General features: G+C 38.7%; 1 protein-coding gene across 1 annotated transcript; it reads right to left on the bottom strand.

Moving 5' to 3' along the window:
• Positions 1-915: 915 nt before the first annotated feature.
• On the bottom strand, positions 916-14,822 carry LOC118580665 (C-type lectin domain family 4 member A-like). Its single transcript, XM_036182571.1, has 6 exons — positions 14,741-14,822; positions 13,486-13,602; positions 10,304-10,405; positions 3,693-3,844; positions 2,220-2,332; positions 916-1,057 (listed from the first exon to the last, which is right to left on the bottom strand). Exons 1-6 carry the CDS (start codon positions 14,820-14,822, stop codon positions 916-918), a joined length of 708 nt encoding a protein of 235 aa, XP_036038464.1.
• Between the last annotated feature and the right edge of the window lie 22 nt (positions 14,823-14,844).

Here is a 14,844-nt window from a genome sequence, read left to right as displayed (position 1 = left end):
TGGATCACAAATTTCTTAACACCTATCACCATGTGTATTAGATACACTAAAACATCAGTCCATCATAAATGAACATCCTCTGATGTGCAACAGTGGATGAATGTAGAGGGTGTTTGTCTGTGGGAAGCAATAAAAGAAGGATCAGTATATATGATCTCACTTATAAATGATGCATGAAAATATAAATCTCAGAAATGAGAGAGAAGAATCCACAGCTGTAAGGAGCTGGATGTTGGGATCTATGGTATGTTGACAAAGGAGTACAAAGTGCAAGATAAAATAAAGGTAAACACTGACAGTCCAAGTTACAATAGAGTAACAATGGTTAACACCATGCTGTGTATCTAAATTTTCTTCAAAAGCTCTTAAGTGCTCTTCACACACACACACACACACACACACACACACACACACACACACAGAGGCAACTATATTAAGTAATGGATGGTGTTAACTTCCTTTGGATAATTATTTCACAGTAAATATACATATATCAAAGCAGACACTATAACATAAATATATAGAATTTTATTTCTCAAGTACTTGTTAATAAAGCCAAACTGAGAGAGAGAGAGAGAGAGAGAGAGAGAGAGAGAGAGAGAGAGAGAACAGATAGATAGAACATATCACACAATTGTGTGAGTAAATGAAACCTTGAGGGGTAAATGAAAATCCATGTGTGCACAAGAGGGTCACTGTTTAGTCCCTGGTACATGGAAAATTCTAAATAAAAGATCATTTTATGAAGGAATAAGTGGATGAATAAATAAGTATATGTAGGCCAGTAGTCTCATATGTATAGCTACTTGCTGCTTATCTAAATTCTATGGACATCTCTTCCACAAGAAGATCTTTCCAGGTGTCTGTGTAAAGCTGGATAAAAATGCCATCCCATGTCAATAGAGAAATCTTGATTCATAAGTATATTTTCTTCATTTGACAAACTGACTTCTGTTCACCACTGCAAAGGACGTCATTCCAGCCCCAACCGTTACGCCGATAATTTATTGCGACACATTGTTCTTCATTATAGTTGGGCTCACCTGGGTGCCAGAACCTGGAAGGGAGGAAAGAGCATCATGGCATTTCCCAGAATGATGCTGGGAAAGAGAAAACAAGAGTAACCAAGAAGAGGATGCAGTGGGAATTTGTGGAAATCAGGTACAGGTGTGTAAAAATCAACCATCCTCCACCACCCATGTCTGACATGTCCCTGAAGACATGACCACCGCACTCAATATTCTCTTAGCTTGTCACTTAACTGTTCTCCCAGAACACATCCCAGGGGCTACCTCAACCCTAGGTCTTGGTACCCAGGGACTGTCATTACATGTGCTTATTTATATGATGAAAAGGTCTCTCCTATTCTTGTGGTTTAATAAAGTTTTTTTCCATTTTAAAATAGTCTTATTTTAGAGACTTGGAGAACTACTTAAAATAGTAAGATAGTCTACTTATTTCTGTCATCTAGGACAAGTAATTTAATATCCTGGATTCCTACTATTCTTCTCTGAGACTGAGAATGAGAATAAAATTACAACCTATTTCTCACAACAGAAATCAGGATAGAATATGGAACATTCTAAGATATTAGAGTTTATAAATATAATAAACAACAATGTTAGAATGTAGGCTTTTGATTTAAGAGAAATAATCAGTTATGATCTTGTTGTTAATTTTTATTACAATGCTATAAATGAAAGCTGGAGAGATGGCTCAGACATTAAGAGTGTTTGCTGATTTTCCAGAAAACGTGAGAGTTCTGTTCCCAGCATCCATATTGGCATGGTCATATCACCTGTAATGCCAGCTCCAGGAGATCCAACACCCTCTTCTGGGCTCCACAGGCATCCACATACACATGGCACATACTCACAGAGAGACACAGATATACATACAAATAAAAATAAATTAAATCCTATTGTTAAATATATAGAGATGAGAGACTGAAAATGTAATAAAACTCACAATGGTGTAGCACCTTGGTTGGGTGCCCTGGGTACTTATCATGCTACGCTCTTCAAACCCACTTCCTCATCTCTCCTGGAGTATCAGTGACTTGTGTCACAGGACTCCTTGATGAGGAAATAGGGATAAAGTAACTCCATCCCCAGCAGTCACACCAGGAGCTGTTTTAGTTTCATAACCAACAGCTGGAACACCCCAAAGTCTTCTCATGCTACAGGACCCAGGACTCCTCTAGGTAACTCTGGACTCACGTGGCACTTTCATTGTATGGTGTCTGATCAACCCATCGCCACTGTCGACGACCTGGATCTGAAAGCCCAATATAATAAGCAGCTTTATGATCCAGGATCTTGGTGATGAAATCCTAAGAGGAAAGAAAGATACAGCATTCAGCCTGGATGGAGTGCTTCTCTTCCTGTTATAGAATTTTTATAAGATCTTTTAAAAATTATTTTAACTGTACAAAATTATAGGTTCAATATGATGTACATATGGAAATAGGTAATAAATCCTAGTTCATCTCTCTAGCCCCTTAAATAGTTTTCAAATTATAGATTAATACACCTTAATTACACATTTTAGAGGTACACTGTGATACTTTGACCGACTTTTTTTCTGGTCACATGGAGATGATAAGAAAAAGGAAGGATCAAGGAATAGAAGAGCCACCCCACCCCCAGGAGTGCCATCTTCCCTGGATGACCAGGACACAAGGTCATCACTCAGGGGCCTGATTTCCATCACATTGGAAACACTCTCTGTCCATGATCATAAGGAATTCTCATCTCAGACGCATTCCCTTCTTTTCTTCCCCAGCACCATTCTTGAAAGTTGTGCATGAGAGAATTTAGAAGATTAAATCATTCTCCATTCATAACCTCAGATATTTCATTTCTGATGGTTGGCTGGGACTCTCCTGATTTGATCCCCTTTCCCTAGTCAGCTCTGCGCTCTCTTCTGTTAGCCGGTGGGTACTACAGGAAGCCTTAGAGTGTTGGAATCACAAACTGGCCTTTCAAGCAGAAACATTTCATGCTTCCCTCCAACTTCAGGCTTTGCATTTCTGTTGCCATGGTTCCTTGTGGGTTGTTTAGCTTCACTGAAGCAGGGGCAAGGTGTACAATGCCAAGGCTGAAGCACGATTCCCGGCTTCTGCCACATCGACAACACCAATGTCAACAAAACTCCCTCTTAGTAAAAAGAGGCAGACACCAGGCCAGGCCCCACTGTAGACAAAATTCTAAATGGTCTTATTAAATAAGAAACACAGAGTCAAATACAGAGTTAAAAGCCCAAGAGATCAGAGCACTATCAAAGAGTCAAGACCACCTTATCTTACCACCTGGCCGCCATTGCTTCCCCAGGGAGAGAGAGAGACCTTCTTCCTATGTGACTTGTCTTTTTATTGCCTTTCTGTTCTGCCTTCTCATTGGCTCTTAAACCTAACCACATGATTTTTTCATCACTGCCTGTCTATACAGAACTCCAGGTCTCTATGGTTGGTACTGAGATTTACGTCACCACTCTTGGCTATGTCTGTGACCACACAGAGACTCTGTCTGCCATGTGATTGGATTAAGGACATGGGCTACCATCACCTGAATTCTGTTCCTGGCTCGCTAATGACCTCTGATCTTCAGGCAAACTTTATTTATTAATGTAGAAATAAAATCACATTTCAGCACAATTAAAATATCACCACACTCCACTCTTCCAGGATGCACCTGCTCTTCCTGGCTGTGGATCACCATCAGATGAGCACCCATGCTGGAGCACTTCTCCTCACTCTTGTTGTAAGATGCAGGGTCAGTAGAAATGAAGTAGCAGTGGGAACTAAATGGTTTCCAGTCCTTTGGGCAGCAGCTCCAAACTTTGTCTTTGGGGGAAGAAGGAAATGTAAGTGCAATGTCATAAAGTCATTTTAAAACCTGCTTGATGTGGAGACCACATGGACTCCCTGCTTCAGATACAACAAGGAACCCCTCGGCCCTCAGATGGCAAGAAACCCCAGTCTACCTCCATCTACACTAACATCAGGACCCCTTTGTCCGACTGTGGTGCTGTAAGGAAAAGCCAGGAAAACAGAGTGTCATGGACATCCAGGCACTGAGGACGCAATGCCAAACTGTGTAGGTCTTTAAATAATAGAACTCATCATACCAAGAACCAGAAAATTTTGTAATATTATATGTTGTACTTAAATAATACATGTCAATAAACATGGCAGCAAAATTCTGATAGATATTTTTAAATTAGTGATGATAAAAATACTTCACAAAAATATTACAAACATTCTATAAATAAGTGTAAAATTGAATGCCTCATGAAAGCAAAAATATAAAAATCCAACGTGTGTAAATATGACTTTTTCTTTTTAAAAACTTCATTTTAATCATTGGATAGTGTTCCATTATGATATCTGAATATATTTTTAACAGATCCCCTTACTGCCAATTACTAAGGACATAGCTTTTCTTTACACTCCTATTAGGAATAATAGCATCAGATCAGCTTTGTCTACACTAGTTAATTGTGTCCTGGGGAAGAATTTTAGAAAATAAATTAGTGGGTCAAAGGATCAAATATGTTGTAAATATAACTTTTTATATCTGTAATGATGTGTTTTTCCATTTTATAATTGAATAATCTGATGGAATAATCTTTTTTAAATGCAGCGGTTATAGTAGAATGGAGGGGACAGAAAAATCCATAGAAATTTAATTAAATAACAGACAAAACAGAAATGAATGAATGAATGAATGAATGAATGAATAAATAAATAAATAAAATACAGTCTACCATCATGGTCCTTAACTGCTATACCAAATAAGAGACACATAAAATATATCAAAAATAAAGCAAAGAATTGAGAAGCACATTGTGGCAGTTACATGGAATTATATTCATACACTCATATATATCCCTATGTGCATGCATGTATGGATACAAAGAATGTCAGAGATGAGAACTCAGTCACAGAACAGGAGGAGATAGAAAAACGAATGGCCAGACCATGCAGTGTTAAGTGAAGAACTTAGAAATTGCATTTTTAGTGGTAAATGTAAACAAGGCTCAGACAACAAAGAGTATTGTGCACCATTATGAAAAACTTGGATAGATATAGACAGATACATTATTCTGTCTCTGGAGAAACCTAACACAATATTTCACCATAGTGTGGGGTATATTTAGCAACATCCTTTCAAAATTATAATGTGGAAAATGGATAAATAAAGATCAATTTTTTACATTTAATTAAAATACAATTATATCATTTCCCCTCTAACCCCTGCCATGTTCCCTCCTCTCTCTCAAAGTCATGGCCTATTTTTATTGTTCTAAGAGCTATGGACAATTAATACCTGCTGAGAGAGGGAGAATTAATCTTTTCCAGGAATGAATCTCCTAATTGGTTATCCAATATCAAGGGTTAGCCTTAAAAAGGTACACATTCATCAGCTGGAACACAGCATAGCAAGATGCAGTCAGACTAGGCATAATCCCTCATATCAAGCCTGGACGAGGCAACCCAGTAGGAGAAAAAAGGTCCCACGAGCAGGGGAGGGCTGCTCTTTTCTGAAGGGAAATGGAGGAGCAGTGGGTCTGGGGGGTAGGGGAGGTGGAGGGGACTGGGAGGAGGGGAGGACAGGAGGCTGCAGCTGGGATGTATTGTATGAAAGAAGAACAATTTTTTAAAAAAGAAATAAAAGATTCAGATGATGAAAAAAAGGTACACTTTTAAATAGCCTACCTTAAGTTACCATAATAATATATGATGGTGACAATAATGGTCTGTAATAATTTATATAGTTTAGATCCTGTGTACTATATAATTAAACTAGCATTTCACACCTGCCATTTCCTCTAAAAAATTACTCAAATTTTAATATAGGAATATCCTATAATATACCAGGTCAGTCATCTTCAGAACTAATATTTAGATCATTTAAAACAAGTATCTGCTGAAAACTCTTCCCAACCTAGAGAAAACTAAAGAGATGTGACAGCTAAATACAGTGTGCTATCCAAGATGAGTCTCGTAATGGTGAACTTCAATCAGTGATGACGTCAGTATTCACTCCCTAGTTGTAGCAACAACTTTTGCTTATAAAGATGTTCATATTGGGGACAGTGTATGTATACGTGGGGTTAGAATGATATCTTTATGTCACATGAAATCGTCTATAATTTAAAAATGTTCTCAAGGAGTCTATTAAAGCTTTAAGTAATTTGTATTCATGATACAAGGCTTCATCATTTTCCTCAAATTATATGTGTGTAAGTGTTTTAAGATTTCTTTATTTATTATGTATACAGTGCTCTGCCTGCATGTATGTCTGTATGCCAGAAGAGGGCACCAGATCTCATTACAGATGCTTGTGAGCCACCATGTGGGTGCTGGGAATTGAACTCAGGACCTATAGAAGAGCAGCCAGTGCTCTTAACCTCTGAGCCATCTCTCCAGCCCCTTATATACATATACATATACACAACACATATATGTTGTTGATATATTGAGCACCCCGATAAACTTTTCTGGGGGTCAGAGAACAGAATAACCATTATATTAAACATAGGCAGTGGTCGCACACAACTTTACTCCTAGCATTCTGGAGGCAGAGATCCATCTGCAACTCTGTGAGTTCAAGGCCACACTGCAAATAGCCAGGCATGATGACACCCACCTTTAATCCCAGGAAATGATGGCAGGAAGCAGAAAGGTATATAAGGCGTGAGAACTAGGAACTAGAGGCTTTTAAGCTTTTAGGCTTTTAGCAGCAATTCAGCCGAGATCAATTTGGATGAGGATTCAGAGGCTTCCAGTGTGAGGAAACAGGATCAGCTGAGAATTTGGTGAGGTGAGGTTATCTGTGGCTTGTTCTGCTTCTCTGATCTTTCAGAATTCACCCCAATACCTGGTTCCCAGGTTTGTTTTTATTAATAAGACCTTTTAAGATTCGTGCTACATATGTATACATATCCATACACACACACACACACACACACACACACACACACACACACACACACACTGAGGTGAGAAACATCAAGTGTGCAGAGATGGTTCAGAAAGAAGCAGAAGCTGGAAAAATCTAAGAACAATAGAATCCTTTTACAAACAAGACTTGTGTAGACAAATGGAGGCATACATATCAGACTTTCTGGTCTGATATAGAGGTACATGTGGACTCCACGTCTCAGTACATGCCACCTGGGAAACCATTAAAGACATCACACAACTCAGGCAGACATCCCCTTCTCAAGTGCAGACCACACCAGCCAGAAGAAATAGTAGGCAAACTCAGGCACAGACTCAATTGCTGGACCAGAGGCCACTTGGCCACCAGAACTCCAGATAGACCTCCCAGGATTTGTCCACTCTCTAGTGCAACCCAGACACCACTCCCAATCACCCCTCCCCTCCTCACAATGTCTCAGTCCCCAATAGAGACCCCCCCCTCAACAAGAAGGCAGGCCAGCTGCCAGAAGTCCAGTCCTCAGCTCGGAGAAGAACCTCTGTTCAACCATAGGCCATACAGAATGAAAGACTAAAAAGGAAAGAGAAACCAAGAAATAAAACACCCATAAAAAGACAAACTTAGAAATTGACATCTAGATGTAAAATCACCCCAAACCCAGATGCCTGGATGCCAGAGCAAGAATACAATCAACAACAGCCATGGTGATATGTCACCAGCAGAGCCCAGCTGTCCTACTACAGCAAGCCCCGAATTTTCCAACACTGTCAAAGCACAAGAAAAATAACTTAGAACCAACTTTATGGAAATAATAGAGGTCCTTAAAGAGGAAAATGAATAAATCCCTTAAAGAAATCAAGGAAAACACAAACAAAAGAAATTGGTGAAAATGAATAAATCCCATAAAAAAAGCCAGGAAAAAATAAACAGTTGAAGGAAATGAATAAAACTGATCAAGACCTGAAAATGGAAATAGAAGCAATAAAGAAAACACAAAATGAAGGAATTCTGGAAATGGAAAATCTAGGTAAGTGAATGGGAAGTACAGACACAAGCATCACCAAGAGAATACAAGAGAGGGAAGAGAGAATCTCAGGCATTCAGGATACAACGGAAGAATTTAAGTCAAAAAATATTAAATCTAAAAAATTTCTGACACAAAACAGTCAGGAAATCTTAGACTCTATAAGACCTAAATATAATAGGAATAGAACAAGGAGAAGAATCTCAGCTCAAAGGCCCAGAAAATATTTTCAACAAATTCATACAAGAAAATTGTCCTAATCTAAAGAAGGAGATGCCTACAAACTGACAAGAAGCATACAGAACACCAAATAAATTGAACCAGAAAAGAAAGTCCCCTTACCACATAATAATGAGAACACTAAGCATATAGAACAAATAAAAAATATTAAAAAACTGCAAGGGGAAAAGATCAAGTAACATATAAAGGCATACCTATTAGAATTACACCTGACTTCTCAGTGGAGACTATAAAAGCCAGAAGGACATGGACAGATGCACTCTAGACTGTAAGAGATAGCAAAACTTTCAATCAACATAGATGGAGATATGATATTTCATGATAAATTCTAATTCAAACAATATCTATCCACAAATCCAGCCCTACAGAAGGTACTAAAAAGGAAACTCCAACCCAAGGATGTTGACAACACCTATGAAAACACAGGAAATAAATAATCTCACTCCAGCAAAACCAAAAGAAGGGAAGCACACCACCACCACTATAACACCACCAATAATAACAACAACAAAATAACAAGAATTAAGTCATTGGTCATTGATATCTCTCAATATCAATAGACTCTATTTCCTAAGAAAAAACACACAGACTAACAGAATGGAGGCAAAACCAGGATCCATCCTTCTGCTGTATACAAAAAACACACCTCAATATCAAAGATAGACATTACCTCAGAATAAAGGGTTGGAAAAAGATATTCCAAGCAAATGAACATAAGAAGCAACCTGGAGTAGGCATTCTAATATCTAACAAAATATACATCAAACCAAAATTAGTCAAAAGAGACCGGGAAGGGCACTTCATACTCATCAAAGGAAAAATCCACCAGGATGATATTTTAGTTCTTAACATCTATGCTCCAAATGTAAAGGAAACACTACTAAAGCATAAATCACACACCTACCCTCACACATCGATAGTGAGAGACTGCAATACCCCACTCTCGCCAATGGACAGGTCATCTAGACAAAAACAAAACAGAGAAATACTAGAGCTAACAGACATTATAAACCAGGTGGAGATGACAGGTATCTACAGAACATTTTCACCCAAACACAAAAGAATATACCTTCTTCTCAGAGCATCAGAGAACCTTCTCCAAAGTCGACCACATACTGGGTCATAAAGTAAGTTTCAACAGATACAAAAAAAAAAATTGGAATAACCCCCTGCATCCTATCAGACCACCACAGATTAAAATTGGATTTCAACAACAGAAATAAAAGAAGGCTTACAAACTCATAGAAACTGAACAACTCTCTACTAAATGACTGCTAGATCAAGGCAGAAAGAAAGAAATGAAAGACTTTGTAGAATTCAATGATAATGAATGCACAACATACCCAAACCTATGGAACACAATGAAAGTAGTGCTAAGAGGAAAGTTCATGGTACTAAGTGCCTACATTAAAAAGTGGAGAGATGTCATGCTAGGGACTTAACAGCTCTAAAACAAAAGGAAGCAAACATACCCAAGAGGAGGAGACAACAGAAAATAATCAAACTGGGGGCTGAAATCAATAAAATAGAAACAAAGAGAATAATTAAAGAGTCAATGAAACAGTCAAACATTAAACAGAGCTTTTGGAACCCCACAGAAGAGGGGAAGGAAGGATCATAGGAGCCAGAGAGGTTGAAGATACCAGACTGTATACGTGTTATGGTTGTGTAGCTTGATGCTCTTGTGGGACTCCTAACAATGGGAGTGGGGGTGTCTCTGACTCTTTCACCTGCTCTTGGGACCTTTTCCTCCTACTGGATTGCCTTGGTCAGCCTTGATATGGGGGTATATGCCTAGTCTTACTATAACTTGTCATGCTATGTTCAGTTGATATGCCTGAGAGATATGATCTTTTTTGGAAGGAAATGGAGGAGGAGTGAATCTGGGGAAGAGGGGAGGTGGTGAAGAGACCTGGAGGAATGGAGAGAGGGACAACTGCTGTTGTGATGTAATGTATGAGAGAAGAAAAATGAAAAGGAAGGAAGGTGGAAGGGAAGGAGAGAGGGAGGGAGGGGAGGAGGCAGGAAGATCCATGTGGAAACATTACACTCTATAGCAAGCAAACAAACTATTAGGCACATTAATTCTTACCTTCTATGAGTGAATCATCTTTTGTGCAGTTCAATTCTGTGTAAGTTAGATGTTTTATAGCTTTTTTTTCTTCAAGAAGTTGAGAATACTTTTGATAATAAACTGTAAAACAAGCAAGAAACAATAAAAAAACAGAACCCAAATCACTCATTTTCATGAAAGAATTGTGGCTTTCTACTTTCTTCTTACTGGTACACAGATCTACTAAGTCCTGATACCTAAGTGGACAAAGCCTGACTACAATTCCCATAACCCCACAATCAAAGCAGTCCTTAGTCTCCTATTTTGAAACCATGGGTACTTCCAGGACTCATACAAAGACGAGTGATTTGAAAGGCAGGACCGGCCCAGTGATGACTCTAAAGGGAGTGAACCATACCCTTCCATGTTACATAAGATGAAAACGCTAGCTCTTGGGGGAGATGAAGCAGACATAGATATTCATATTCGAGAATGTAAACTGCCTTGGCTTTGGGAGGAAAGGGGGTTAGTTAACTCTCAGTAGTTCTAGGTTATTTTAGAATAGGAAATAAAAAGAACTCCACATGTATCTCTGGAGCACTGTTTTCTTCCTTAAACTCTCCTCATTTTGACAGGTTACTCCTCCACACACATGCTCACTCTCTCCCGGTTTACAGCTGACTGGCTTCTCTCTAGAACTGAAGTTCTTCACCTTCCTCCCAGAGTCGTTTCTTACCCCACCACTTTGTCTTCCTCCATTTTACTCACACCAGGTTTGAAATGGATCATCAATAATACCCTAGGGTAATTAGCTAGCCGTCTTGCTATTGGACCCGTTTCTCCTCCTCCTCAGCCCTTAACACATTGCTCCATCCTGGGTTTGCACCACCCTTTTTTTGCCATCACTTCTTGTTGTTTTTTATAATCTCTTCTCCCTCCATCCACCCATTAAAATGTAACACTAGCTACAGTCTTGTCATGATTCTTCCTCCTCATACAAAATCTTCCCGAGTGATGCCATGTATTGCTGTGGTCTTGCCTGCTGCCCGTATGTGTGGGATTTTGTGCTCACTAAACACAAACATATTATGTTTGACTCAATACGCCCAAAAACTTAAATCAATATTTACCAACTTAAACCTATAATTTATCCTAGATTGTCTACCTCTTTGAATAGCTTCATGGTTGCTGAGTTTACATCATCAGGCTATTAAACTCACACAGTACTTTTTGCACCCCTTAATCCCTGGATCTTGATGTTCATCAACATCTACTTCCTTGGTGCTGTGCTCTTTACCAATCAAAGCTGCCTTGTCTCGTGTTCTTCAGACACTTATCTCATTATAAGGTTAAAAATAGGCCTTCTCATTTCTCTTTTTGTCCTAGTGACTCTGTTCTCAGAGTCCTACAAAAGCACCATCTATAACCTAAATTCACCTACATTAATTCTCTATTTGAAATGTTGCAATGGTTCTCCATGGCTGTGATGCCTTGCAAAAAATGACCACAACTTTTAACTTCTGTATCCACAGACCATTGCAATGTGATTTTGAAACTTTCCTGGCTGACAAAAGGAAAAAGAAAAACAGTGAAGTCTTCTGTGTGAACCGCCTTCTAGACATCCTTTGTCCAAGAGAATGTGCAAAATCAACTCTGATCTACTATTAAGTTAAATGTTTTAAAAAACATATATTTATTATATATACAGTGTTCTGGCTACATGTATGCCTGCAGTCCAGCGGAGGGCACCAGATCTCACTACAGATGTTTGTGAGTCACCATGTAGTTTATGGGCATGGAACTCAGGCCCTCTGGAAGAGCAGTCTGTGTCTTAACCCCTGAGTCATCTCTCCAGCCCTCGTGTTAATTTTTTCAAGAGACCTTGCTCATGGTCACCGTCAACCTTGGAAGTCTGTAAGTTGTCATGTAAACAAGCCAGGGCATCCTAAGGAATCATATAAAGGAGGTCCATACTGTTATTCATTCTAGCTGGCTGCCTCTTGGAAGCTGAGGTGCCTGGACTGGTAACTGAACACATACACACGTCTAAGTTCAGCTAGGACCAGAGAAGCCACTCAGTGGAGATCAGCCTAAGCTGACAAACTACAGAAGCATAAGATAAGTAAGAAATTGTCTTAGCTTCTTAAGTTTATGCTGACTTACTTATCAGAAAACCATACTTGATTAAAAAATAATATTTAGAATAATAACTGAGTTTTCCATAATGAGGTACAACACATGTTCTGCATGCCGTTATGTCTACCTAGGGAAATGTCATTTCTTCTTCACTTAGAACTGTGTACTTCAGCCATTCATGCTTCTGTCTCTCACCTCTGTGACATTCTTGGTATACACAGTTCTAGACACGGCCTCTTCTAGGAAATCTCTGTCAGCACAAGACTTCCTGGACAATATTGTAGACACTAGTCAATTTTTTTCCTTCATTTTTTAGACATAGATTTTTTTGCATAACTCAGGCTAGCTCCACATTTGCTGTCCTCTTGTCTTAACATAGTGAGTGGCTGGGATAGTAGGAGTGTGCCATTGTACCTGGCTGACACTGATTTGTTCACTCTCCTCTAAGATTCTGGAGAACAGAGTCCATGTGATTCATGGACTCTGTCTGACACAATGTATGACATACACTACATGGCTAATACTTGATTCAAATGAATGAATAAAAGACTCTAAATACACTAATTTGCATGCCTTTTAGATTTTTGAGAAATTCTTGAATCTTTGATGAGCAGAAATCCACCCATTTGCTCAGTTGGCTTCTAGATTTCACATAATCCTGGGCAGGACAGAGCAATTATAAATTAGCTGAAGAACACTTCTTGGATAATTTCTTCCCAACTCCTTCTTGTCCACAAGCTCATCCCAAGATAAAGGAGCCCTATACATACACAGCTTGATTTCTCAATGCCAATGAGAAAACATAGATATGAACTCCCAGTCTAACAAAGACAACACTCCACAGAGTTCACTCCACAAGCCACATACACTCATAAATGCACTTCAGTTTCTCTAATGAGAATGAATTCTGTTTTTTTCCAAGACAATAGCTAAATCCAAGGAGCGAGTAAAAGCCACAATGTAACCTCTTGAATTGTTTTTCCCCAAACAATATTGCTTTCCCATACTCTGTTAAATGCTGGTGCTACAATGGAACCTCTCTTCACCTAAGGCAGATGGTCTATTGATTCATCTGGGATACTTACAGATAAAAGCAACCAAGAATGAGATGGTCAACAGCAGGAAAAGTGCCATCATTGATGTAAAGAGCAGTGAGGGGCGACCAGACTTACTTAGATGAGGGATGGGCTTCCCTTTGGGAGCTGGAAGGAGTACACATTCATCTCGTGAGTGATAAGTTTCATCCCTGTTTCTGCTTTTCCTCCCTCCCTGTCTCCCTTTTCTCCCCCATGTCACATAATTACAAATAGTATGAACATTTAAAATAATGGAAAAATAATGTCCATTGTAAAATTTGTACAAAATACATAAAAATACACACACTATTGAAATAACTGGTATTAATATTTAGAGATCTGAAAAATAATTTGAATATATATTCACAAAAACACTTTGATCATATCCTTTCAGCAAGTTCTTTTTTGGTGGTGGGAGGATCTTTTTTGGACTAAGATCTCATTATGTAGACAAGGCTGGTCTCAAACCTCAGTGATCATCCTGCCTCTGCCTCCGGAGTGCTGGAATTATACCACACTGGCCCTTTCAGCAAATTTTAAAGGATGTACATATAGTTTGTTTTCCCCACATGGCAACACAATGTAGGTAGTGCCATCTATGACTTTTCTTTTACACTGTATGTAGGTACATTTTTATGTCACCATGTTTTCTTGGTGTTCTTTACTGTGGTTGCAGCACTATATAATCTAATAGCTTTCAGACTGTCAAAACATTAAAGATGAATATAAAATAAAAAGGTAAATATTTCTAGTCAAATTCCACTTCTTTAGCATATGGTCAGTCTGATAGTCACTGTATCATGGTCAGAAACCGTTTGCTAGATTAAGGTACAATTTAGTGGAGAGCAACTGCCTATAAAAAAAAGTTCCTTCAAGATAAAAGCTCCACACATAAACAGATTTCATAAAGTTACAATATACTGTCAAAATAGAGGGGGGAAAGCTCAATATAGAAAAGTATGATTTCATTTTATATTCATTTTATGTAACAGGAAATGCTATATACAAGATATATATACAAGAATGCAAGATACAAGGTATAATTTCTGTAAATGGCAAGAGCAAAAACCATGTCAAGCAAGCTTTTCTTTTCCACTAGAAAATTCTACAGCCCTTAAAGTCACTCCACAAACAATTCAATCCCCTGTGACTCCAGTAAAATCCCAGACATGAACACTGAGAGAATTAGTAACCAACATCACCCAAAGTTTATTAATGACTCTTCCTTTATCCTTCCCCCAAGATTAAGTCCAGAATTTTTTACCTGCAGCAGATTCTGAGTAGGTGCCTGAGGAGCTGGATTCATTCTTGAACTTCACTTCTTCATAGATGATCTCTGAAGCCATATCAAGAAGAGACCTGCCTCCC

Source organism: Onychomys torridus, chromosome 3 (assembly GCF_903995425.1).
Source record: "Onychomys torridus chromosome 3, mOncTor1.1, whole genome shotgun sequence".
NCBI lineage: Eukaryota > Metazoa > Chordata > Mammalia > Rodentia > Cricetidae > Onychomys > Onychomys torridus.
This window is presented reverse-complemented; position numbering and strand designations above follow the sequence as displayed.

What these genes read in the sequence shown, in the direction of transcription:
- LOC118580665 (XM_036182571.1), bottom strand. Translation starts at nt 14,822, where the DNA reads ATGGCTTCAGAGATCATCTATGAAGAAGTGAAGTTCAAGAATGAATCC. An exon ending in AGATGATTCACTCATAGAAG is followed by an intron (nt 3,845 to 10,303) that starts GTAAGAATTAAT and finishes CTTCCCCCAAAG; the next exon opens with ACAAAGTTTGGAGCTGCTGC. An exon ending in CCATACAATGAAAGTGCCAC is followed by an intron (nt 1,058 to 2,219) that starts GTGAGTCCAGAG and finishes CCTCCCTTCCAG; the next exon opens with GTTCTGGCACCCAGGTGAGC.